This window comes from Pongo abelii, chromosome 1 (assembly GCF_028885655.2).
Source record: "Pongo abelii isolate AG06213 chromosome 1, NHGRI_mPonAbe1-v2.0_pri, whole genome shotgun sequence".
Lineage (NCBI taxonomy): Eukaryota > Metazoa > Chordata > Mammalia > Primates > Hominidae > Pongo > Pongo abelii.
Genome location: NC_071985.2, coordinates 95,401,649 through 95,426,365, shown reverse-complemented (window position 1 = coordinate 95,426,365; position 24,717 = coordinate 95,401,649). Strand labels below are relative to the sequence as shown.

Genomic DNA, 24,717 nt, shown 5'->3' with positions numbered 1-24,717 from the left:
AGACCAGCCTGGGCAACATAGCAAGACTCCGTCTCTACAAAAAAATAAAAAATAAAAAATTAGCTGGGCCTGGTGGTGCTTTCCTGTAGTCTCAGCTAGTCAGGAGGCTGAGATGAGAGGATCACTTGAGCTCAGAAGTGTGAGGCTGCATGACCTATAACAGTGCCACTGCATTCAAACCTAAGTGAGAGTGAGACCCCATCTCTGCCAGAAAAAAAAGGAATTGTTTCACACCGTTATGGAGGCTGTTAAATCCAAGATCTGCAGGGTTGTGGGCAGACTGAAGACCCAGAGAAGAGTCAAGGTGCAGTTCAAGTCTCAATGCTACGTGCTTCTAAACTCCCTCTTGCTCAGGAAAGGTCAGTTGTTTGTTCTGTTTGAACCTTCAACTGACTGGATGAGACCCAACCACATCATGGATGGAGGGCAATCTCCTTTACCTAAACCCTACCAATTTAAATATTTAAATACTAATCTCTCGCTCTCTCTCTCTTTTTTTTTGAGAAAGAGTCTTGCTCTGATGCCCAGGCTGGAGTGCAGTGGCACAATCTCAGCTCGCTGCAACCTCCACTTCCCCAGTTCGAGTGATTCTCCTGCCTCAGCCTCCCAAGTAGCTAGGATTACAGGCCTGCAACACCATGCCTGGCTAATTTTTTTTTTTTTTTTTGAGACGGAGTCTTGCTCTGTCACCCGGGCTGGAGTGCAGTGGCATGATCTCGGCTCATTGCAAGCTCTGCCTCCCAGGTTCATGCCATTCTCCTGCCTCAGCCTCCCGAGTAGCTGGAACTACAGGTGCGTACCACCACGCCCAGCTAATTTTTTGTATTTTTAGTAGAGATGGGGTTTCACCATGTTAGCCAGGATGGTCTCGATCTCCTGACCTTGTGATCCTCCCGCCTTGGCCTCTCAAAGTGCTGGGATTACGGGCACGAGCCACTGTGCCCAGCCCATGCCCAGCTAATTTTTGTATTTTTAGTAGAGACAGGGTTTCACCATGTTGGCCAGGCTGGTCTCAAACTCCCGACCTCAGGTGATCCACCCGCCCACACCTCCCAAAGTGCTGGGATTATAGGCATGAGCCACCTCATTCAGCCTTAAATACTAATCTCATCCCAAAACACTGTCACTGAAATATCCAAAAGAATGTTTGACCACATTCTGTCACTGCACTGTGACAGCCAACTTGACGCATAAAATTAACCATCACATGAAGTAAGAATATTGCTCTTATGAGGTTGGTGGAAGGGTTAAAATTGAGGATATCTGTAAAGCACGAGTACAGTGACTGGCAAGTGGTAAATGTTCAATTAAAGGTGGTTGTTGTCATCACAAAGGGAAGAAATAACGTTTGTCAAATGCCTAGTATGCCAAGTGCAATGCTAGGCTCTTCTGCACTGTTATTTAATTAAAATCCACATTGCCACACACTGAGGTATGTATTATTATCCCCATTTTACAGTTAAGGAACTTAATGTGCAGAGGGATCACTCACCTTGCCCAAGGACCCTCACCTGGTAAGTGTCAGGGCCAAAACTAGAAATTAAGTCTGTCTGATTTCAAGAAGTGGGCTCTTTCCCCCTGGGGCCGGAGGCTGAAAACAGAAAGGAGGGGTCTCCCTGGGGTGTCACTCCTAGTACTCTCACACACAGACATACACATACCTCAGTTTCAGTAATTTCCTTGAAAAATCCTGAGGCCCCATGGTAACTCTTTTTTTTTTTGAGACAGAGTCTTCCTCTGTAGCCCAGGCTGGAGTGCAGTGGCACAATCTCGGCTCACTGCAAACTCCACTTCCTGGGTTCAAGCTATTCGCCTTCCTCAACCTCCCGAATAGCTGGGGTTACAGGCATGTACCACCACACCCAGCTAATCTTTGTATTTTAGGTAGAGATGGGGTTTCACCATGTTGGCCAGGCTTGTCTCAAACTCCTGACCTCAGGTGATCCGCCCGCCTCTACCGCCCAGAGTACTGGGATTACAGGTATGAGCCACCGCACCTGGCCCCCATGGTAACTCTTAACCCAGAAAAGTGGAATGTGGAAGGGTTTATTTCTGTAGGATCTGGGCCTCTATAGACAGGAATCCTGCCCTCCAGTTCCTCCTGACAGTGCAGCCTCTTCCTAAAATGGATAGGGTAAATTTGCCGGCTCTTCTCTCCCAACTTACCTGATATAAGAGTTCTCAGCTGGGCGCGGTGGCTCATGCCTGTAATCCCAGCACTTTGGGAGGCCAAGGCACATGGATCACCTGAGGTCAGGAGTTCGAGATCAGCCTGGCCAACATGGTAAAACCCCGTCTCTACTAAAAATACAAAAATTAGCCGGGTGTGGTGGTGCATGCCTGTAATTCCAGCTACTCAGGAGGTTGAGCCAGGAGAATTGCTTGAACTCGGGAGGTGGAAGTTGCGGTGAGCCGAGATTGCACCACTGCACTCCAGCCTGGGCGACAGAGGGAGACTCTGTCTCAAGAAAAAAAAAAGAGGAGTTCTCAGAGAAGGGCTCCTCACAGACCATGAGGGCCATTTGGCTCAGGCCTTACTGACACATAAGGCCTCAAATTTAGACTTCTGATGTTCTCTCCAAGTGTGGTTACAGTCACGCTGTTACTCTGATAGAACAGAATGTAAGGACTTGCCATAAAATTGATTTAACTTTTATTATGGAATTTTCAAATATATACAAAAGGAGGGCCAAGTTTGGTGGCTCATGCCTGTAATCCCAGCACTTTGGGAAGCTGAGGTAGGAGAATAGCTATACACACACACACACACACACACGTAGAAAGAATAGTACAATGAATCTGGTATGCCTATTATCAGAAGACATTTCTTTTTTTTCAACTTTTATTTTAAGTTTGGGGTACATGTGCAGGATGTGCAGGTTTGTTACATACGTAAACGTGTGCTGTGGTGGTTTGCTGCACAGATCATTCCATCACCCAGGTACTAAGCCCAGTATCCATCAGCTATTCTTCTTGATGCTCTCCCTCCCCTACCCCTATCCCTCCGAAAGGCCCCAGTGGTGTGGTTCCCACCATGTGTCCATGTGTTCTCATCGTTCAGCTCCCACTTATAAGTGAGAACATGTGGTGTTTGGTTTTCTGTCCCTGTGTTAGTTTGCTGAGGATAATGACTTCCAACTCCAACCATGTCTCTGCAAAGGACATGATCTCATTCCTTTTTATGGCTGCATAGTATTCCATGGTGTATATGTACCATGGTGTACATAGTATTCCATGGCGTATACATACATAGTATTCCATGGTGTATATTTTCTTTATCCAGTCTATCATTGATGGGCATGTAGGTTGATTCCATGTCATTGTTATTGTGAATAGTGCTGCAATGAATATACACGTGCATGTATCTTTATAACAGAATGATTTATATTCCTTTGGGTATATACCCAGTAATGGGATTGCTGAGTCAAATAGTATTTCTGCCTCTGGGTCTTTGAAGAATAACCACACTGTCTTCCACAATGGTTGAACCAATTTTCACTCCCACCAACAGTGTAAAAGCGTTCCTTTTTCTCCGCAACCTCGCCTGCATCTGTTGTTTTTCGACTTTTTTTTTTTTTTTTTTTAGACAGAGTCTCTCTCTGTCACCCAGGCTGGAGTGCAGTGGCACTACCTCAGCTCACTGCAACCTCTGCCTCCTGAGTTCAAGCGATTCTCCTGCCTCAGCCTCCTGAGTAGCTGGGATTACAGGCACACACCACCATGCCTGGCTAATTTTTTTATTTTTAGTAGAGACAGGGTTTCACCATGTTGGTCAAGCTAATCTGGAACTCCTGACCTTAAGACATCCACCCGCCTCGGCCTCCCAAAGTGTTGGGATTACAGGCGTGAGCCAATATGCCCGGACATTTTTTGACTTTTTAGTAGCCATTCTGAGTGGCAAGAGATGGTGTCATTGTGGTTTTGATTTGCATTTTTCTAATGATTAGTGATGTTAAGCTTTTTTTCATATGTTTTTTGGTCACATGTATGTCTTATTTTGAGAAGTGTCTGTTCATATCTTTTGCCCACTTTTGGAGGCTTTTTTTTTTTTTTTTTGAGACAGAGTCTGGCTCTATCATCCAGGCTGGAGTGCGGTGGCTCAATCTCGGCTCACTGCAACCTCTACCTCCCGCGTTCAAGCGATTCTCCTGCCTTGGCCTCCTGAGTAGCTGGGCTCACAGGCATGCACCACCACGCCCAGCTAATTTTTGTATTTGCAGTAGAGATGGGGTTTCACCATGTTGGTCAGGCTGGTCTCGAACTCCTGACCTCGTGATCTGCCTGCCTCAGCCTCCCAAAGTGCTGGGATTGCAGGCGTGAGACACCAAGCCCAGCCCCTTTGCCCATTTTTTAATAGGGTTGTTTGGGTTTTTTTGGTAAATTTGTTTAAGTTCCTGTCACAAGACTTTAAATTATAAAATAAGACCTGCAGTTCCCTGTAAAGGAAAATTTTCTATAAATTCTGTAATGATCTTGTGGATAGCCAGGTGCAGTGGCTCACACCTGTAATCCCAGCACTTTGGGAAGCCGAGGTGGGCTGATCACCTGAGGTCAGGAGTTTGAGACCAGCCTGGCCAACACGGTGAAACCCCTTCTCTACTAAAAATGCAATAAAATTAGCTGGGCGTGGTGGCACATGCCTATAATCCCAGCTACTTGGGAGACTTAGGCAGGAGAATCACTTGAACCCAGGAGGCAGATGGAGGTTGCGGTGAGCTGAGATAGCGCCATTGCACTCCAGCCTGGGCAACAAAATTGAAACTCCATCTCAAAAAAAAAAAAAAAAAAAAAAAAATCTTGTGGATAGCATAATTGTATTGTAATTTTGTGTGAAAAGGTGTTAATCTGGCTGGGTGCAGTGGCTCCCGCCTATAATCCCAGCACTTTGGGAGGCCTAGACAGGAGGATTACTTGGGGCCAGGAGTTCGAGACCAGCCTGGGAAAAACGCTCTGCAAAAAAAAAAAAAGGGTTAATTTATCAAATGTAAACGTGCCTGTTTTTCTTCATTTCCAAGTGTATCTGAAGCCTCCACAGACAGTAGGGACCTAGACTTCCCTCCATCTTTCAGCAGTCCTGTCTCCAAGGGAGCAGTTGCTGAGATCTGTGGGTCGTTTCCCACCGTGCCTCTGGCCCCCGCAGAGGCTGGGGTGGAAATAGCTGGCTCTTCAAACCCTGCCAGAAGCTCTGAACTCTGCCTCCTGCCAGTGGTCAGGCCTCCTCCACCTGACCCTTCACCCTAGGTGATGGGATGCCTAACCATAGGGCCAGCTGGGGGGCTTCTCTCTCTGCCTCTGCAGGAACTCAACCAAATAGCATTTACAGAGCAACCTCTATGTGGCCAGCTGGCTTTCAGCCCTGGGGGTGGGAGGTGCGCGGGTGGCTTTGGGAACCTGATCCTGATCCCGGCACTGCCCCCTGAGGAACTTCTAGGCTGCTGGGAGAAAAGCAAAGAAAGGTACCTAAAGCAGAGCTATTAAGTGCCCCAACTGTGCCTATGTGAGAGTCCCACCATTGTTTGCTTGGGAGGCAGATCCTAGTAAGCCTAAGTCAAGGAGGAGTGCGCACAGGGCAGGCCAGCCCGGAGGTCCCCGAGGGCCGGGCCTCCAGGCTTCCCATTCTTTCCCAGTTCCCACAGCGCTCAGGCCCCACTGGGCTCACAATAAGCTTCAATGCCCGCTTTTGACTGAACCTTTCCCCTTTGTATCTGTCTCTGTGTCTCTCAGCATCTCTGTCTCTACGGGTCTCTGACTCTCTCTTGTTTCCCAACATCCTTCCCGAACCCCTGGGGAGCAGAACTGGGGGAGCCCGGCAGTGGGAACGGGACAGCGTCCTGTTCTCACCAAGGACAATAAGGGCCGGAAAGGGCTGGAGCCAAGGCCTGGCGCAGACTCCCCCTCCCTGCCTGCCCTGGGCGCCCCCACCCTCCCGCCCTGACCCGCCGGCACGGCCTAAGTGCCAGTCCTCAGGGAGTCAGACTCCTTGCCCTTGGTCTCACATTCCCACTGCTCTCCCCTTTCTCTGGAGGCATCCCTTCTGCCCCCAGGAACCCGCAGAGCGAGCGCCCTCCCGCACTCCCCGCAGCCCCATCCCCTGCATTATTTACTCCTGTTTCCGGAGCTGGCTGCGGACGCCGGCGGGTGTCAGGGCCACGTGTGAGGGAGCAGGAGGAAACATCTGGCTTCCCTCTGTCCCCTAGGGGCGGGGACGCCTCTCTCTCCCTCAGGCCCACCGCCTCCTCCGGGGTGGAACTGAGCCCCAGAAGTCCAGGGGCCAAGAGGTTAGCACCTTTGCCCTTCTCACCCTCAGGGCTCTGGCATCCATGGAGTCCTCACGCCCCCTTACTTAATGATGGTGATTAGGTGGCTGTGATACCCCTGCCAGGGTTAATTGGCAGGTCAGGTGCAGGCAGCCTGCAACCAGGCAGGGTGCAGAGCTGCGACGTCGGCGCCAACCTGCCTTGTAAATGCACTCATTCCCTGAGGAAGGCGTCATTATTCCTGGGCCACATGCTGCCCCTGGTGCCTAAGCAGTGGGTGGCAGCAGGTGCTCAGATCCCTTGGCACTGCCCTGGCACCTGCTCTCCGGCACCTCCCCATCCTCCTCTAGCTATAGAGATGATGCTCGCTGCTGGTCCCCACCCAAGCCAGCTGTCGTTGTGGAAGGCATGGTGCCCTCTGGTGGCCGGATCCCCAGACTCCTCCCCAATCCCGTCCCCCGCCACTCCCTTCCCCCCTCCCCGCCCTAGGCTGTGTCTGTGCTCACCTGGACTGGGACCTGACCCTCTGCCCAGTGCTCCCACGGGTTAGGACAAAGTCGAGGTTTGACAGTGAGACTTAGAGCCAACCCAGCCTCCCCTTAGGCCCAGAGACCAACTTGGACAACCTCGTCCTCTCCCAGAGGGTCTCATATATCACAACCCACCGCCCTCCCCAACCATCAGTACGGGTGAGTCAGAGCTTAGAGCGGCCATCCTCTCAGGGAGGCTCTCTCTGGTCTCCACTAAACTTTCTGCCTCCACTCCCAGCCTAGGGGGAGAAGAGGCTTAATTCAGGATTCAGTCCTTCCAAATGGACCAGTCTTTCGAGTCTTCCAAGAAGGCTGGCTTCCACACTGACGACCCAGCAGCAACTAACGCCACTCCCGGCCCTCGGGGATAGCTTGCCTGGGAAGGTGCCGCTAGCCTCCAGGAGGGAGACGTGAGTCCATAGCGCCCCCTGCAGGCGTTTTGGATAAACTGCCTAGCACTTCCTCCTTGGGCAGTTTACGGAAGGGCAAGTGTTCTAGCCAAAGATGAGAGTGGGGTGGGGTGGCCTCTAATCCTTGACCAAAACTCCTCTACTCACTTCTTCATCTTCACTGAGTCTTATTGCCTAACTCAGGCACCTATGGACAGGATTTTGTTTGTTCAGGGCAGGTTATTTCATTCAACTAACCCACCTTTTTTTTTTGAGACAGAGTTTCACTGTCGTTCAGGCTGGAGTGCAGTGGCGCAATCTCCACCCACTGCAACCTCCACCTCCTGGGTTCAAGCGATTATCGTGTCTCAGCCTCCCAAGTAGCTGGGACTACAGGCACACACCACCACACCCGGCTAATTTTTGTATTTTTCGTAGAGATGGGGTTCCGCATGTTGGCCAGGCTAGTCTCAAACTCCTGACCTCAAGTGATCCACCCACCTCAGCCTCCCAAAGTGCTGGGATTACTGGCTTGAGCCACCGTAGCTGGCCCAACCCACCAGTCTTTATTGTCCATTATCAGGCTCTGAAAAAGACAAAGCTGACCAAGATGAGGTATGTACCCTAAAACCCCCGCCATTCAGCACGAGGGAGGGCACCTAGGACAGGCACTCTGCACAGAGTTGTTCCTCATGACAGAGCACAGACAGGGCGGGGTGCAAGTAGCCACCTGCATTTCCATCAAGGTTGGCTCAGAGGTTGGTGTCCTTGCTCCTATTGTTTTACATACTTCGCTACAACTTAGGAAGTTCCCAGTGTCTTGGCTACAAGACGGGGAAAAAATGAAGGCACCAGAACAAACAGGCTAGGAGCAGTTGACCACCTGGGGAGTCTTTCTAAACACAGGCATATGTTCATGCTGGAGTAGAACAGATAGGTCCCAGGGACAGCATCAGGAGAGAAGTCCCACCTATGCACTTGCAGCAGGGGGCTCATTTGCTCAAGGCAGAGAGCTGGAGTGGCAAAGATACCACGTGGAACCCCATGAAACAGTGTAGGTATACAGGACCTTTCCTTTCTTTACTCTTTTGCTTCAAGATCCCTTCTGGTACTGACGGGCAGGACTTCCTGCATTGCAGCCTTTACACCTTTCCCCAAAGATCATGACTGCAGAACATTCATGTACTTTTCTTCCATGATGAGACTCACACAAGTATATGCCACTCCAACGGCACTGACAGTATTCAACAGGTAAATGGTAAAAATGAAGGTGGGAGGAAGGAAAGCCTCACCATTCCCAAGGTCTGAAAACAGAAGGTGCCCAAATGTCTTAACATTCTGTACATCTAAGCTGGGCACTGGTAGATGACACCCACAACATATCACAACTCACAGAGCTACAAAGAATCAACTTTATTGAACATTCAGGGTCAATTTCTCTTCTTGCTCTTGCCTGTGACCTTGGCTGGTGTGAGGACTGGAGCTGCTGCCTGGTACAGGGTAGAGGAGATCTTGTTGATGTAGTACAGACCAACCATGGAGAAGATGAAGCTATATGGTGAAGACAGAAAGGTCATGGCACCAGTGGGCATCTGCCAGCCCAGTGCCTCCTAGGGAAGACACTAGCATCAGGGAAAGAATCCAAGTTCAAGTTCAGGAAAACAGGGAAGGACAAAGGAGGGAGAACAGAGGGAGAGGTAGGTGTGGAAGGAAAAAGTCTGGCACCATCACAGTAGGATCCAATGCCAAAGAACAGAATGCTACACCCCTTACCCAGCTATCAGGAACATACCAGGTGGTGACACAGACTCGGTGGATGAGGCCAGATGCAAAGAGAGCCAACAGGAGGCACAGGAGAACTAGGGAGGCAAGAAGACACAAGGAGGGCAACGGTCAGAATGGAAATACTAGGCATCTGCACATGGAGTCCAGGAGAAATCCAGGGCTCTCTGAATCCTGGGGAACCTGCTTAGAAGGGTAAGCATGACTACAGCAGGAGGATTCAGATGACCTTAATGATACCCAGAACATGGAGGTAGGAGGTTGAGTGTGGTGGCTTGCACCTGGAATCCCAGCACTTTGGGAGGCTGAAGTGGGCAGATCACTTGAGCCCAGGAGTTTGAGACCAGCCTGAACAACAAAGTGAGACCCATCTCTTAAAAAAAAAAATTGAATTAAAAAAAATTTAGCCAGGCATGGTAGTACACTGGTACACATGCCTGTAGTCCCAGCTATTTAGGAGGCTGAAGTGGGAGGAACCCTTGAGCCAGGAAGTTCAAAGCTGCAGTGAACTGTGATCGCACCACTGCACTCCAGCCTGGGCAACAAAGTAAGACCCTGTCTCCAAAAAAAAAAAAAGAACATGGATGTAGATGTATGCTTTTTTTTTTTTACCAGCTCTGCCCCAAATCTCACGTAACTTCCCTACCCTGGCTTTCCTCCCATAAAAGGGAAAAGGAAAGGTGATGGACAACAAACAGAGTCTGAAGAGCAAGGTGTGTTCCCATTTGGGGAACCCAGTTAAGCCCTTTCCAAAAGAAGCCAGACAATGAGAGTCAATTCATTAAGCTGGGTGACCAGTGGTGGAAGTTGAAGGCCTTGCTCCCTGGACACAGGTTGGAGGGCAGAGTGCTTGTATCCACTTCTTCATGGGGGCAGGAAAGCATTTTAGGTTACCTGGAATATGATGGGAGAGAAGGTGAGAGGACAAAAGCAAAGACAAACAGGGCCCCACCTACCCAGGTGGAGAGGGCAGAGAAGGCAAAGTGGGCCAAGAACTTTGCCCCACTACAATGGCATCTTTTCTTCTTTTTTTTTTTTTTTTTTAAATTTTTGAGGCAGAATCTCACTCTGTCGCCCAGGCTGGAGTGCAGTGGTGCAGTTTCAGCTTACTGCAGCCTTGATCTCCTGGGCTCAAGCGATCATCCCACCTCATCTTCCCGAGTACCTGGGACTATAGGTGCGTACCACCATGCCCGGCTAATTTTTGTATTTTTTTGGAGAGACGGGGTCTGTGTTGCCCAAGCTGGTCTTGAATTCCTGGGCCCAAGCTATCTGCCAGCCTCCACCTCCCAAAGTGCTAGGATTACAGGCGTATGCCATCCCACCCAGCCAATGGTTTCTTTCAGAAGCAACTGAAAAGCTGGGCACAGTGGCTCACACCTGTAATCCCAGCACTTTGGGAGGCCAAGGCGGGTGGATCACTTAAGGTCAGGAGTTCAAGACCAGCCTGACCAACATGGTGAAATCCTATCCCTACCAAAAATACAAAAATTAGCCAGGTATGGTGGCGCACGCCTGTAATCCCAGCTACTTGGGAGGCTGAGGCAGGAGAATCGCTTGAACCTGCGAGGCAGAGGCTGCAGTGAGCTGAGTTCACACCACTGTACTCCAGCATGGGCGACAGAGCAAGACTCCATCTCAAAAAAAAAAAAAAAAAAAGAAGCAAATGAAGATAATACATATGGAAACAAAATCTAACAGAGAGAAGTCCCGGGGCTACTGGATGGAAAGAACTCTGAAGCCTGCAAAAGGGCTATGTGGAGAAAGCAAGTCCTAGAGGGGGGCAAAGAAATGAGGGCAGCCAGGCACAGTGGCTCACACCTGTAATTCCGGCACTCTGGGAGGCTGAAACAGGAGGCTCACTTGAGCCCAGGAGTTCAAGACCAGCCTGGGCAATATGGTGAAACCCCATCTCTACAAAAACTTAAAACAGTAGCTGGGTGTGGTGGCACTCACTGGTAGTCCCAGCTACTGGTAAGACTGAGGAGGGAAGATCGTTTGAGTCCAGGTCAAGGCTTCAGTGAGCCATGATCACATCACTGTACTCCAGCCTAGGTGACAGAGTAAAACCTTGTCTCAAAAAAAAAAAAAAAAAAAAAGAGAAAAGATTAAGGGCAACTATGATAGATCTTTGTTTTACCAGATGAAGGTTTTACATGAGATTGCATCTGCTGTGAATTTCTGAGCACGTGGCATTCCTTAAGTAATCTGGTCTTGACACTTAATTTGCTTTATAAACTTAATTCTCCATAAATAACTGAATCATCAATTCTTGATTACATGAGCAATTGAACAAGAATTATTCCAAACAGGAAATAATCTAACAGTTATTCTGATTTGGTCAGGATTCCTGCTGCCATAGAAATTTGGTGCCTCTAGTATTTAGGCTCTTCACAATCCCTTCAAATAAGTAGAATTCTCTAATATTGAGTTAATTTCACATCAGAACTCCATAGTGAACTTGGTCCTGCTGCTTCTTCTGGTGGGAACAAGGACCGCCTCCCAGCGAATAGATGCAAAACATCAGCCCAAATTTGCCTGTTCCCCTCAAACCTTCCCTGGGAGCTGGCCAGAAGGTACCAAAGTTTCTTGCTTTCAAAGGCCTTCTCTTCCAGCTCCAACTCCAGGAGCTATACAAGGTGCAGAATGGAAGTGTCATCTGTCTTCAGACAGCTTCAGTAAATATATTTCTCCTTAACAACCTTTACCACCTAAGCATCTGGAAATTCAATATCATGTTTCAGGAGGTTAAAGAGGAGAAAGTTCAAATACTCAAGCTCCAATATTCACTTACTCTCAGGGAAGATCTTTGCTTGGAATCCTTTGCCAAAGACAAGATTCTCCAGATTATTGAAGGCCTGGTTGAGGGAGTTAAGGAGTAGGGCGTGCTACGGGGACAGAGCTGTGTGGGGAAGGGGAAGGGCACATGCCTACGTGGCCCGCCCCCTCCAACTGCAGGGAGGATACAGTGAGCGAGAATACGAAGAGACCCGAGCCAAGCAGGCCGCCCTGGATGGTGAGCCACTCGGTGGAGGCCAGCTGACGGCTGTACATCTGCATCCCAGCGAAGAGCAGCAGGGACAGGAGGGAGGAGAGCGCCAGCGAGGTGCCTGTACCCACCACTGGAGGGGATGGGAGAAGGGACGGAGAGTCAGACTCCGCCCTCCCTCCGGCAAGCTACGGGCAGATCAGCCGGTCCAGAAGCTCGGTGGGCCGACCCCCTCCAAGAATTCCCGGGACTGCAGCCACATGCCCCAACTCCCCCACACCGCGCGGCAACCCCTAGGTATTCCCCAGCCCCGGACACCCCGAACCCTCCCCTACGGTGGAAATGCCCGCTCCCGGTGGAACCCAGGACACGTCAGCTCTGCCGGGAGAGGACGAGGAAAGCTTGTCCACCCAAACCCCGACCCCCTTTAGGACTTCCTGGGGACCCCACCGGTCCCGTTACCCATCATGCCCCGCCCGTGAGTCCAACCGGCGCCTCTGGCCCAGAAAGGAGAGCTGAACCGGGTGCGATTAGCTATGCGCATGCGTCAGCGCTTAACGCGGACTTGCTACTCCCCGCGTTCTTGCTACTCCCCGCGTTCTCCTCTTTCTTCCTCTCAGTGCCTGGACGCGGCGCCCTCTTGCGACAGGGAGGGAATAATGCGTCGAGGGGGCATCCTCGGCCACCGCCCTGGTCCTCAGGCTTTCCTCATACCTGGTGCGTCTGCTGCCACTCTGTACAAGCTGCACTTATCTCTTTAAGTCATTGGGCCCATGCCTGTGGCATCTATCCCATCTCTGTCTTCTTTGCCATTTCTGTCATCTCTAGTGCACGTTCCTTAAACCTCCCTGCCCCATGCCTCAACATCTCCCAACCCAAAATTTAGTGCTCCCAACCAGGAGCTCATTTTCCTCCGAAACTAATCCCCCGCTTTATATGAGTAAAATTAGGAGCCAATGAAAAATGAGAATGTAAGAAATGGCTCCCCCGTCAAATACCTTTCCATATTCCCCAATCCCCCGACCGGCTTTCGAGAACCACGTGGGGAGAACTATTTCCCACCCCCTACCCCGACGGGCGCTGTTCGAGGCTGGTCCCGGGAGCATGCGCAGTGACACCTCACCCCCCCAGCCCTCCTCACACCCCCACTGGGCTCCTGCATTAAGCCCGGGGTTCGCAGCCGCAGCCGGGATCGGGCACCCAGGGGCGGGCGGGCACGGTAGGGCCATGGCAGAGGGTGAGGATATGCAGACCTTCACTTCCATCATGGACGCACTGGTCCGCATCAGTGTGAGTTAAGGTGGGGTCGAGGGAAGGGGAGGGGGCGTATAGGGTTCTGGGGCAAGCTGGGACCTGGAACAGGTGGGGATCCAGGAAGATGCTGGGATGTAGACAGGGGGCTAGAGATGGCAGAAACGGCTGGGAGGGTCGGGATGCAGGTATGAGACGGTAATCCCGGGAGCAGCCCGGAGGTGAGTGCCTTGAAGGCGTCGGTGTGCTGGGGCGTGAGGAGGAGCTAGGAGCAGCCCAGACGCAGCGGGTGGGCTGGGGTGGCCTCCAGCAGTGCACCGGGGCTGGGGCTTCAGGGGAAAGGCCCTGTTATGAGAAGGGGGACGTGTGAGCTTGGATATTTTCCAAGAAAACTGAGGACAGGTGGGGGATGATGTAGGAGCCGCCCCACAGTGCAGTTCCCAATTTGGACCCCTCCCCAAGACCCCACCCCACGCACCCCCACTCAGGGCTGCTTCCGAGCCTGCGGTTGTCATGGCAACCCGTGCCCGGCTCTCCCAGGGGCGGTGCCAACCGTGTTCCCCCCCACCACTTCCTCCCCCCCTCCTTGTTCCTCCCTCCTTTGTGTCAGCTGCGCCCCTGACCGGGATGGCTGCGAAGAGAGGGACCAAGGTGAGGTGTGGGGGTGGGGCATAGCCCGAGGACCCCCACTCTCGCCACCAAGAGGGGGAGGGGACTTCCGGTGGGGAGGGGGCGAGTAGGCGGGGCTCTTGATTCCCCCGCTAGTTCGGAGAAGGGGGTGCAGCTGACCGGGTTGCGCTGCGGGAGAGGGCGGAAGGGCCTGATGGGGGCGAAGGGGAATGGGTTGGTAAGAGGGATTGGAGGAGACCGATGGGGAAGTGAAGGATGGGGAATGGAGGCTGGAGTGGCCGCAGGCCGGAGCCGCGGCAGGAGGACGTATGGAGACAGCAGGATGGAGTGCCAGCCTCTCCTGGCTATCGGGAGGAATCACGGCATGGGGGTGCTGCTAGAGAAGGGAGTGGGGGTCTGCATGGAGCTGCAGAATGGGCGGTGTCCTTGAGAAAAATGCCAGGGGCAAGCTGCCCAGAGATGGGGGATGGAGGCAGGTGAGGGGGCTGCCAGCTGGGGCTGCTGCAGCTGGAGAAATGGGGATTGGGTTTGAGGCTGGAGCAGGCACAAGCTCCAACCGTCCCTCCTCTGGGCCTTTAGCTCTGCAGCGGGGAAAGAGAAGCAAGGGACAGAGGTCTGGGAAGGTCTGGGAACCAGCCCAAGGCAGGTGCTGTGGAAAAGCTGCAGGTAGCTTGTCTTGCTCCTTCCTCAGACCCCTAGGGTATCCAAGGGCAGCCAAGGGGCTGCTGAGGTATGCCTAAGTGTCCAAGCGCTGACCTAGCCTCCTGGTCCCTCCACAGACCAGCATGAAGAACATGGAGAAGGAACTGCTGTGCCCAGTGTGTCAAGAGATGTACAAGCAGCCACTGGTGCTGCCCTGTACCCACAACGTGTGCCAGGCCTGTGCCCGAGAGGTCTTGGGCCAGCAGGGCTACATAGGACATGGTGGGGACCCCAGCTCCGAGCCCACCTCTCCTGCCTCCACCCCTTCCACCCGCAGCCCCCGCCTCTCCCGCAGAACTCTCCCCAAGCCAGACCGCCTGGACCGGCTGCTTAAGTCAGGTGGGACTGGGGCCTGTAGGGTGGGGATGGGAACGCTGAGCTATTCATCAGGAAGATGGATGAAGTCCATCACTGGTCAGGGGCATCTGTCTATCTTTCTGGGGGGTGGAGATACTGCTTACGCAGGCTCTAATGAGAGCGGAGCTCTGGCACAATGAAAATCTAATTTAATTAAACAGGCTTCCCCACACCCAGCCAGCTGTAACTCTCATGTCCTCTACCTCCCTGGTTCACCCACAGGCTTTGGGACATATCCTGGGAGGAAGCGAGGTGCTTTGCACCCCCAAGTGATCATGTTCCCGTGCCCAGCCTGCCAAGGTGATGTGGAGCTTGGGGAGCGGGGTCTGGCAGGGCTTTTCCGGAACCTGACCCTGGAGCGTGTGGTGGAGCGGTACCGCCAGAGTGTGAGTGTGGGAGGCGCCATCCTGTGCCAGTTGTGCAAGCCCCCACCACTAGAGGCCACCAAGGGCTGCACAGAGTGCCGCGCCACCTTCTGCAATGAGTGCTTCAAGCTCTTCCACCCCTGGGGCACCCAGAAAGCCCAGCATGAGCCCACCCTCCCCACCCTCTCCTTCCGACCCAAGGTGAGCCAACCCTTCCAAGGCCTGGGGAGGGAGGGACATGCTGCTGCAGGTGGGTGGGGGTACCTGGCATTGTGGGTTTCCAAAAGAAAGTGGGAAGGCTTTTCCAATGCTAAGCACCTATCTCTGTAATCTGTAACAAAGTCACCGGACAAATCATTCAACAACTTTGGGCCTCCATCTCATTTACATCCCTGTAGGGGGATGGTAGTATCTGTCCTGCAATGTCCATACCTAAAGAGTTGCTGAGAGGATGGCGTGAGATAATGTTTGTTCACTAAAAAGTGTTACCTGCACACTAAAAAGGTCTGTGTGCATTCACTCACTGAACAAATATTTATTGAGCACCTATGTGCATGGTGCTATTCTAGGTGTTGGAGATACAGCAGTAAACAAGATAGACAAGGTTAATTATTAACTACCAGGCTAAGATTAATTGGCATCATTATAACTGTTATTGCCACATATCCCAATGAGAGAGATGAAGAGAGGTGCAATGCTGGTGAAATGGGCACCGCCCGGAGACTGTAGGAAAGGCTCTCTTTGATGCCAGTATGTACCACTAGGTGGCACTGTGTAGCACCACCAGCGGATGTCTCCACTCCCATCTTGCCAGGGGAGGAGGGCACCAAACTGCTGTAGTGGTAGCGTAGCACCCTTAGATACACCATTGTCTGACCATCACATTGTTCTTTGTGTCCCTAGGGCCTTATGTGCCCAGACCACAAGGAAGAGGTGACCCACTACTGCAAGACATGCCAACGCCTGGTATGTCAACTCTGCCGGGTGCGGCGCACCCACAGCGGGCACAAGATCACACCAGTGCTCAGTGCCTACCAGGCCCTCAAGGTAAGGACCCTCCTTATCCAACCCTAGTGCTAACTCACACTCTTACCCTCTTGCACCTCCTCCCAACTGCTGGCTTCTGCAGAGCTGGGCTTGATGCCCACCTCTTTCTTCCCCCTCAGGACAAGCTGACAAAGAGCCTGACATACATCCTGGGAAACCAGGACACGGTACAGACCCAGATCTGTGAGCTGGAGGAGGCTGTGAGGCACACCGAGGTGAGGGAGGGTACAGAGGTGGGCCCTGGGCCCTTCCTGGGAGTAGGGGCAGGAAGGGGGTGTGGGTGGTCATGACCCAATCACCTTGTTGCTAGCTCAGGAAGTCCGTGAGGTGTCCAGGTTCTGGTTAAATCAGGTTTGCAGGAACACCAGTGCCCCAAGCCAGGCTGTACCTGGGCTGCAGGGTGGGGGCAGGGTGGCTATAGCTCAGGAGAGAGCTCGAAAAACCCCATGCGTAGCTCAAAAAACCCCATGCGTAGCTCAGATGCTCTCAGGCTCAGGTGCCTACCAAGGATGGCACACATTCCCAGTGCTAGAGTGAGGTGATGACTGATACCTTCTGCCAGGTTGCTTGAGCTGGCTGACATGGGGATGGACAACTAAAGATGGCATAGATGCCAGTGGACATTAATTAGTGCAGTCCAAGTGGACCTTAGGGTAGCCATGGCCTCATTCATTTGGATGAGTCACTAAGGGGCAGGGATTATGATGTGGGGTTCCAGGAAGGTTGGCACAAATGACCAGGAGTTGAGTCCATTAGAGGTGCCTTTGCAGCCATGAGCCCAGGCCCTGTAGGAATGGGTGAGTAGGATTTCCCCCGATCCCTTGTGACCTTAGCCATGCTGTGGTGGCCAAGGAGGCCAGCACAAGTGCTGCCTCCAAAAAGAAGATAGTAAGTCATGCATCCTTTGGGTGTTGCTCCCTGGGCAGGTGAGTGGTCAGCAGGCCAAGGAGGAGGTGTCACAGCTGGTGCGGGGGCTGGGGGCTGTGCTGGAGGAGAAGCGGGCATCACTGCTTCAGGCCATTGAAGAATGCCAGCAGGAGCGGCTGGCCCGTCTCAGCGCCCAGATCCAGGAGCACCGGAGCCTGCTGGATGGCTCAGGTCTGGTGGGCTATGCCCAGGAAGTACTTAAGGAAACAGACCAGCCTTGCTTTGTGCAAGCCGCCAAGCAGCTGCACAACAGGTACTCAGGGGCATGGGCTCCTAGCGGGGCAGGGATATCACGGGTGTGACCAACATCTAGGACAATGTCTACAGTACTGCCAGGTGGAGAACTGGGGTTCTGAGGATTTTCATGAGGCCAAACTGATACCAGCTCCCAAAGCAGTTCCCAAGGCTCTAGGGGCAGGCAAGACAGAATTGAGGGGAAGGGTGGCTGCCCAGATGGCAGTGCCTGACCCTTTCTTGTCCCCATCCCAGGATTGCCCGAGCCACTGAAGCCCTCCAGACGTTCCGGCCAGCTGCCAGCTCCTCCTTCCGCCATTGCCAGCTCGACGTGGGACGTGAGATGAAGCTGCTGACAGAGCTTAACTTCCTGCGAGGTAAGGAGATGGCCAGGCCCCATGCCCAACCAGAGCCTTCTTCCCTTCCTCCCCAGCAGCGGGCCCGGGGGGCAGTGCCTACCGGGGACCTCCCCGGCCTCCTGCCCGGCCTGGCCAGCCACTCCTCCCACCCAGCCCACCCTGCCACACCGTCCTACCGCGCTCAGCGCTGCTTCTCCCTCTCTTTGTTTGTAGGCTGTGGCCACCGCGGACTCTGCTCCGGAGCACCCCAGGCAAGTCAGCGGCCCTGCCCCGGGGGCCCTGCCCGCCGCCGGGCCCCCTTCCCACCCCGCTGCTCCCACGCATCTCGGCCAACCACTCATTGCTTCCTTCTCTTTCCTGCCTTGCCCCGACCTCGTGGTCCTCCCACTGGACCGATGCCCTGTCTCTCTTCTGCCTTCTTCAGGCGCTTGTGTAATCCTGGCCCTTCTGACCTTTTGTCCTTGTGACCCTTGCCCTCTGGCCTTGCACTTCCTTTCCCTTGACCTCCAACCCCTGCCCTCAGCTTTTGCTGTCCCTCTGTTGTCCCCACTTTCCACCTCGCTGCCTCCTAAATCTCTCTTCTGAGCCTGGTCCCCTTCCTTCCTGCTCGGCGCCCTCTTGCCTGTGGGCTCCAGTGGCCTTTGCCTGCCCCTCCCTGGGGCTCCTCTTAATTCATAGAATATCTGAGCTGCAAGGGCCCCCAGAACTTACCTGATCTGATACCCTCATTTGACAGGGGAGGAAACTGAGGCCCAGAAAGGGGAAGTGACTTATTCCAGGCCAGAGTGAGGTAGCAGCAGCCCAGTACTAGCACACAGGTGTCCTGACCCCCAGCCCAGCGCTTTCCTGCCTCGTTCTCTCTTGGGCCCTGCCCTGCCCCTCCTGTGCCCAGTTCCCAGATGAGCCCTTCCCCAGCTCCCTCTCACCCACACTCACCCCCCCGGCTCCCGCTGCTTTCCCTTTTCCTGCCTGCCCCTGCCCTCCATGCCAGGCCAGTGGCCAGGCCCTGACTGACCCCCACTGTCTCTTCCAACAGTGCCTGAGGCCCCCGTCATTGACACCCAGCGCACCTTTGCCTATGATCAGATCTTCCTGTGCTGGCGGCTGCCCCCCCACTCACCACCTGCCTGGCACTATACCGTTGAGTTCCGGCGCACGGATGTGCCTGCCCAGCCGGGCCCCACCCGCTGGCAGCGGCGGGAGGAGGTGAGGGGCACCAGTGCCCTGCTTGAGAACCCCGACACGGGCTCTGTGTATGTGCTGCGCGTCCGCGGCTGCAACAAGGCTGGCTACGGCGAGTACAGTGAAGATGTGCACCTGCACACGCCCCCAGCACCTGGTGAGTGAGCAGGCACAGGTGGTCGTGCAAAGGGCATGGGGAATGCCAGGGCCCAGGCCCTGACGGTTGGTTCCAGTTGCTGCTAGAGAGGCCATATAACATAGTAGGTCTCACACACACTAGCTCTGGAGCTAGACGGCCTGGGTTCAAATCCTAGCTCTGCCTCTTGACAACTGTGTGGGTGGCTTCTGGCAAGTTTTTCCCCTTTCTGAACTTCAGAGTCCTTTTCTGTAGGGATAATGATAATACTAGCCAGGTGCAGCGGCTCATGCCTGTAATCCTAGCACTTTGGGAGGCCAAGGAGGGAGGATTGCTTGAGGCCAGGAGTTCAAGACCAACCTGGCCAACACAGTGAGACCCGATCTCTAAAAAAATAAATAGGCCAGGCGAGGTAGCTCACGCCTGTAATCCCAGCACTTTGGGAGGCCGAGGCGAGCGGATCACAAGGTCAAGAGTTCGAGACCAGCCTGGCCAACATGGTGAAACCCTGTCTCTACTAGGAATACAAAAATTAGCCGGGCGTGGTGGTGTGTGCCTACAATTCCAGCTACTCGGGAGGCTGAGGTAGGAGAATCGCTTGAACCCAGGAGGCGGAGGTTGCAGTGAGCTGAGATCGCACCACTGGACTCCAGCCTGGACGACAGAGCAAGACTCCGACGTCTCGGAAAAAATAAATAAATAAATAAATAAATAAATAAATAAATAAATAAAGGCCAGGCAAGGTGGCTCACACCTGTAATCCCAGCACTTTGGGAGGCCAAGGTGGGTGGATCCCCTGAGGTTGGGAGTTTGAGACCAGCCTGACCAACATGGAGAAACCCCGTCTCTACTAAAAATACAACATTAGCCGGGTGTGGTGGCGCATGCCTGTAATCCCAGCTACTTGGGAGGCTGAGGCAGGAGAATTGCTTGAACCTGGGAGGCGGAGGTTGTGGTGAGCCGAGATCGCGCCATTGCACTCCAGCCTGGGCAACAATAGTGAAACTCTGTCTCAATAAATAAATAAATAAAATACGTAAAAAACAAATTATTTTTGGCCGGGCACGGTGGCTCACGCCTGTAATCCCAGCACTTTGGGAGGCCGAGGTGGATGGATCACGAGGTCAGGCGTTCAAGACCAGCCTGGCCAACATAGTGAAACCCCATCTCTACTAAAAATAAAAATGAAAATAATTAGCTGGGCATGGTTGCAGGCGACTGTAATCCCAGCTACTTGGAAGGCTGAGGCAGGAGAATGGCTTGAACCTGGGAGGTGGGGGTTGCAGTGAGCCGAGATTGCGCCACTGCACTCCAGCCCGGGGAACGGTGTGAGACTCTGTCTCAAAAAATATATATATATTTTTTAAAAATGATAATGCTTACCTCATAGGATTGCAAGAATTCAGCTGGTTTGAGACAATCCATGGGAGTCTGAGTACAGTGTCCGGCTCATGGTTAGGGCTCAAGAATGTTACTAAAATGACTAGAAAATAGTTTGGACTCCAGGGGGTGGGCATGAGAGGGAAGCCTTGCCACCCAAGTAGGGGCTGGGTATAAGGGCCAGGTGTGAACCCAGAGTATGGGCTGGAAGGCACAGATTGATGGTGATGGGAATGTCACCAGGTGGAACAGAATAATGGGAACTGTCCATGGGGCTGGCCACAAGTAAGGGGTTCGAGGAAGCCCCATGAGTCAACCAGGTCCAGAGCACTGACTTCTGTGCCCACTGTCATCACAAAAACTCTCTGGGGTCCCATGCCCATTTGGAATGCCCCCTTCTTTTTTCCTCATGCCCCCCATTCCAGTTTCCCATGTCCTGTTCTCCTGAACCCCCTGCCTGTTCCTGTTGACTGAACCCCCTTGCAACGTGTTTCCTGTTCTGCAGTCTCACAGCCCCCAGTGCCAGTGTTTGTCCCTGAAGTTCTTCCTCCATCTCAACCCTCTCCCTCCTTCCAGTCCTGCACTTCTTCCTCGACGGCCGCTGGGGTGCAAGCCGAGAGCGGCTGGCTATCAGCAAGGACCAGCGAGCAGTACGGAGTGTTCCGGGGCTGCCCCTGCTGCTGGCTGCTGACCGGCTGCTGACCGGCTGCCACCTGAGTGTGGATGTGGTCCTGGGCGACGTGGCTGTGACCCAGGGCCGCAGCTACTGGGCCTGCGCCGTAGACCCAGCCTCCTACTTGGTCAAGGTGGGCGTCGGGCTGGAGAGCAAGCTTCAAGAAAGTTTCCAGGGTGCCCCTGATGTGATCAGCCCCAGGTCAGACCCCTCTGGAAGGGATGGGGTATGGGGGTCCTGGTGGGAGTGAGGGGCACAGAAGGGGTGGCAAGTGGAGCACAGACTTGCTAGGGTGGGCCTGGGAGAGGATTAGGAGGAAGTAGTAGGAGCCTGGAAGCCAGGCTGGGAGGCCTGTGTCCAGGAGAGGCATGGGCTCAGCAAAAGGGCTTTTGAGGACTGATTTTCAGAGCATGGCATGTGGTCAGGGAAAGGGATGATAAAAGAGGGAGCCATCTCTGCTTCCTTCCAACCATCTGTCACTCTGGATCAACACACCATCTCTCCAAGCGTCTGTGTCCTTTCTTCCTAACACTCCATTTCCAACATACCTTCTCCATAAAACCTTTGCTCTCGAAGACCTCCTTCACCCGTATCTTAAAATTCTTCCCTTAGCCGGGCGTGATGGCTCACGCCTGTAATCCCAGCACTTTGGGAGGCTGAGGCAGGCAAATCACCGGAGGTCGAGAGTTCAAGACCAGCTTGACCAACATGGAGTGACCCCATCTCTACTAAAAATACAAAAAAAATAGCTGGGCATGGTGGCGCATGCCTGTAACCCCAGCTACTCGCGAGGCTGAGGCAGGAGAATCACTTGAACCCGGGAGGTGGAGGTTGCGGTGAGCCAAGATTGTGTCATTGTGCTGCAGCCTGGGTGACAAGAGCAAAACTCCTTCTCAAAAAAAAAAAAAAAAAATTCTTCCGTTAAACATCCCACCTCCATAACCCTCCTCTCCCCAACTCCCTATTTTTTTTTCTTTTTTTTTTTTTGAAATGGATTCTCGCTCTGTCGCTCAGGCTGGAGTCTAGCAGCACAATCTCGGCTCACTGCAAGCTCCGCCCCCCAGGTTCACACCATTCTCCTGCCTCAGCCTCCTGAGTAGCTGGGACTACAGGCGCCCGCCACCACGCCCAGCTAATTTTTTGTATTTTTAGTAGAGACGGGGTTTCACCATGTTAGCCAGGATGGTCTCAATCTCCTGACCTCGTGATCCGCCCACCTCGGCCTCCCAAAGTGCTGGGATTACAGGCGTGATCCACCATGCCCGGCCCCGACTCCCTATTTAACACCCTCCCACTAATGCTTTTCATCCTAAGCCTTCTCCCCAGCACTCTATCCCCCAACACCTTATTTCTTCAAAATGCTTTCTCCCCAACACAAATCCCCTCCTAAACCCCATTGTCACCAACCCCGCATACCTCTAACACCCTTCATTTGTGACACCAATCCACCCTCATCTCTCTCCTGACACCCACCTTCCCAACATCCTTTCTCTTCTTAGTCACTAATCTCGGATTCTTCCAACATCCTCTAATCCTCAGAACCATCTCCCCAGCATGATTTCCCCAACACCATTTTTCTCAACGCCTTTCCGCGGGCTATACCAATGCTATGTCTTTCCTGTCCCCCTGCCCCTCTCTTGCCAATGTGCTTTCCTCTCTGTGCTCTCTTTCCACCAAACCCAGACCCCTGACCCTATACTCTAACCCCTGACTCTTCAGCGTTTTCTTCTCAACACCCAAAATCCATCCCTTCAACCTCTTGCTCCTTAACATTCCATCCTTCCAGCGTCTCCCTCTGGTACCTCATCTGTCACTCCATCCCTCAACAATCTCGTCCCCAACACCCGCTTCTGCAGGTACGACCCGGACAGTGGGCACGACAGCGGTGCCGAGGATGCCACAGTGGAGGCGTCGCCGCCCTTCGCTTTCCTAACCATTGGCATGGGCAAGATCCTGCTGGGGTCGGGGGCAAACTCAAACGCAGGGCTGACAGGGAGGGATGGCCCCACAGCCGGCTGCACAGTGCCCCTGCCACCCCGCCTGGGCATCTGCCTGGACTATGAGCGGGGCCGGGTTTCCTTCCTGGATGCCGTGTCCTTCCGTGGGCTCTTGGAGTGCCCCCTGGACTGCTCAGGGCCTGTGTGCCCTGCCTTTTGCTTCATCGGGGGTGGCGCAGTACAGCTCCAGGAGCCAGTGGGCACTAAGCCTGAGAGGAAAGTCACCATTGGGGGCTTCGCCAAGCTGGACTGAGCCTTCCAGGCTCCTCGTGCAGACCTGGGGTCCTCCTGGGCCCTGGCCCCCAAACCTCTTGGCGCCCAGTTGTTACCCCCTGGCAGCTTCTCCCTCAAACTCTCTTACCATGTGGTCCTGCCCCTTCTCCCGTGTCTGTCTTCCCACAGTTTTCTCTTGACCCAGGGGCTCTCTTCTGTCCACACCTCTCTGGATGGCCCCCGTTCTCTCCATTGCTTGTTAGCCAGGCCCCCACCCCCACTGAATCTGCCCTCTGACCTGCCTTTGGCATGTTACCCAAGCCATGGAGAGAGCCCCTTCTCCATCCCTGTCCTGTGCCCCCCAGGCTGATTGGGAGGGAGGGCACCTAGAACACTGGGCATGATCTCCAGCTCTGCCCTTGCCCTGCCAAGCTCCCTGCCCTGTTGATGCTGAATTACAGCCTTGGGACAGGCAGGCTTTGGGGCTGGACGCTGTCCAGGCATTCCTGGTGAGGGGAAGGGGACCCTGTCATCCTGCTTTATTTATTTGGGTCCCAACACACCACAGCCGCATGCCCCTTATGTCCCTCTTCTCCCTCTTGCATGCTTTACCTGTCCCGCACCCATGCCAATGTGCCAAGTCTCCCTTGGGGACCCAGCTGAGTCTGGGTGTTCCCATTGGGTTGGGCCAGGCAAGGCCTCTGGTACCCGCTGCCGTCCCCCTGCAGTGGGCTCTGCTAGGCCTGTGCCGAGCAACAGCTGTTATTGTCATGGTTTATAAACAATAAACTGTGATGCCAGGCACATCTCTGCCTTCCCTGAGCGCAATCATTCCTGTTAGTTTCTGTGCTGGGTGTGGTAGGCGGGAGGGAGCAGGGTGCTAGGCTGTGGTTCTAGGCAGGAGCAATCAATGGATCTGGTGCCTGAGAGAGGAAGGCCCCAGGCCAGGCTCTCTAAGCCTCCTGCCACACATGTCCTGGCCTGGCCTGAGCCCATCACAGCTGCCAGGGGACATAGCTCTCTGGCTGCTGGCGGCAGGCCCCAATCAGGGCTTCCAGGCCTGCAGCACCAGGCCCTGGGGGAATGCGGTTGAGGGGACAGGCAATGTGCCTGGGCCCAAAGGGGTCAGGGAACCAGAACCACTTCCCCATTCCCAGGGTGTGGTAGAGCCCACCCCAGGGGCAGCCGGGGTCAGGGAGGGGACTGGGCCTGGTGCCAGCGCCCGGATCTGACCCAGCCTCCGCTTATCTCAACCCTGTTGACTCTGGGCTGTTATCACTGCCCAAGGATTTACTTCACACCTGGACAGCTAAGAAT

At 53.7% G+C, this 24,717-nt stretch overlaps 2 protein-coding genes across 9 annotated transcripts; one reads left to right on the top strand and one right to left on the bottom strand.

The window, feature by feature from the left end:
- Positions 1-8,574: 8,574 nt before the first annotated feature.
- On the bottom strand, positions 8,575-12,730 carry KRTCAP2 (keratinocyte associated protein 2). Of its 2 annotated transcripts, XM_009243377.4 has the most exons (6): positions 12,410-12,553; positions 11,926-12,080; positions 11,753-11,816; positions 9,754-9,852; positions 8,969-9,035; positions 8,575-8,727 (listed from the first exon to the last, which is right to left on the bottom strand). In XM_009243377.4, exons 1-6 carry the CDS (start codon positions 12,489-12,491, stop codon positions 8,607-8,609), a joined length of 588 nt encoding a protein of 195 aa, XP_009241652.1. In that variant the 5' UTR covers positions 12,492-12,553; the 3' UTR covers positions 8,575-8,606. The 2 variants fall into 2 exon arrangements, with proteins under 2 accessions (XP_009241652.1, XP_002810117.1); XM_002810071.4 differs by lacking the exon at positions 9,754-9,852 and having other exon boundaries at positions 12,410-12,730.
- A 195-nt stretch (positions 12,731-12,925) lies between these two features.
- TRIM46 (tripartite motif containing 46) lies at positions 12,926-24,232 on the top strand. Of its 7 annotated transcripts, XM_054552005.2 has the most exons (11): positions 12,926-13,237; positions 14,408-14,494; positions 14,608-14,869; positions 15,110-15,453; positions 16,156-16,299; positions 16,419-16,514; positions 17,226-17,479; positions 17,716-17,837; positions 18,856-19,158; positions 21,094-21,391; positions 23,047-24,232. In XM_054552005.2, the coding sequence occupies exons 1-11, from the start codon at positions 12,926-12,928 to the stop codon at positions 23,438-23,440; spliced, it is 2,616 nt and encodes an 871-aa protein (XP_054407980.1). In that variant the 3' UTR covers positions 23,441-24,232. The 7 variants fall into 7 exon arrangements, with proteins under 7 accessions (XP_054407980.1, XP_002810108.3, XP_054407987.1 ...); XM_002810062.4 differs by lacking the exon at positions 14,408-14,494; XM_054551975.2 differs by lacking the exons at positions 12,926-13,237; positions 14,408-14,494 and adding an exon at positions 13,485-13,849.
- The last annotated feature ends 485 nt before the right edge of the window (positions 24,233-24,717 follow it).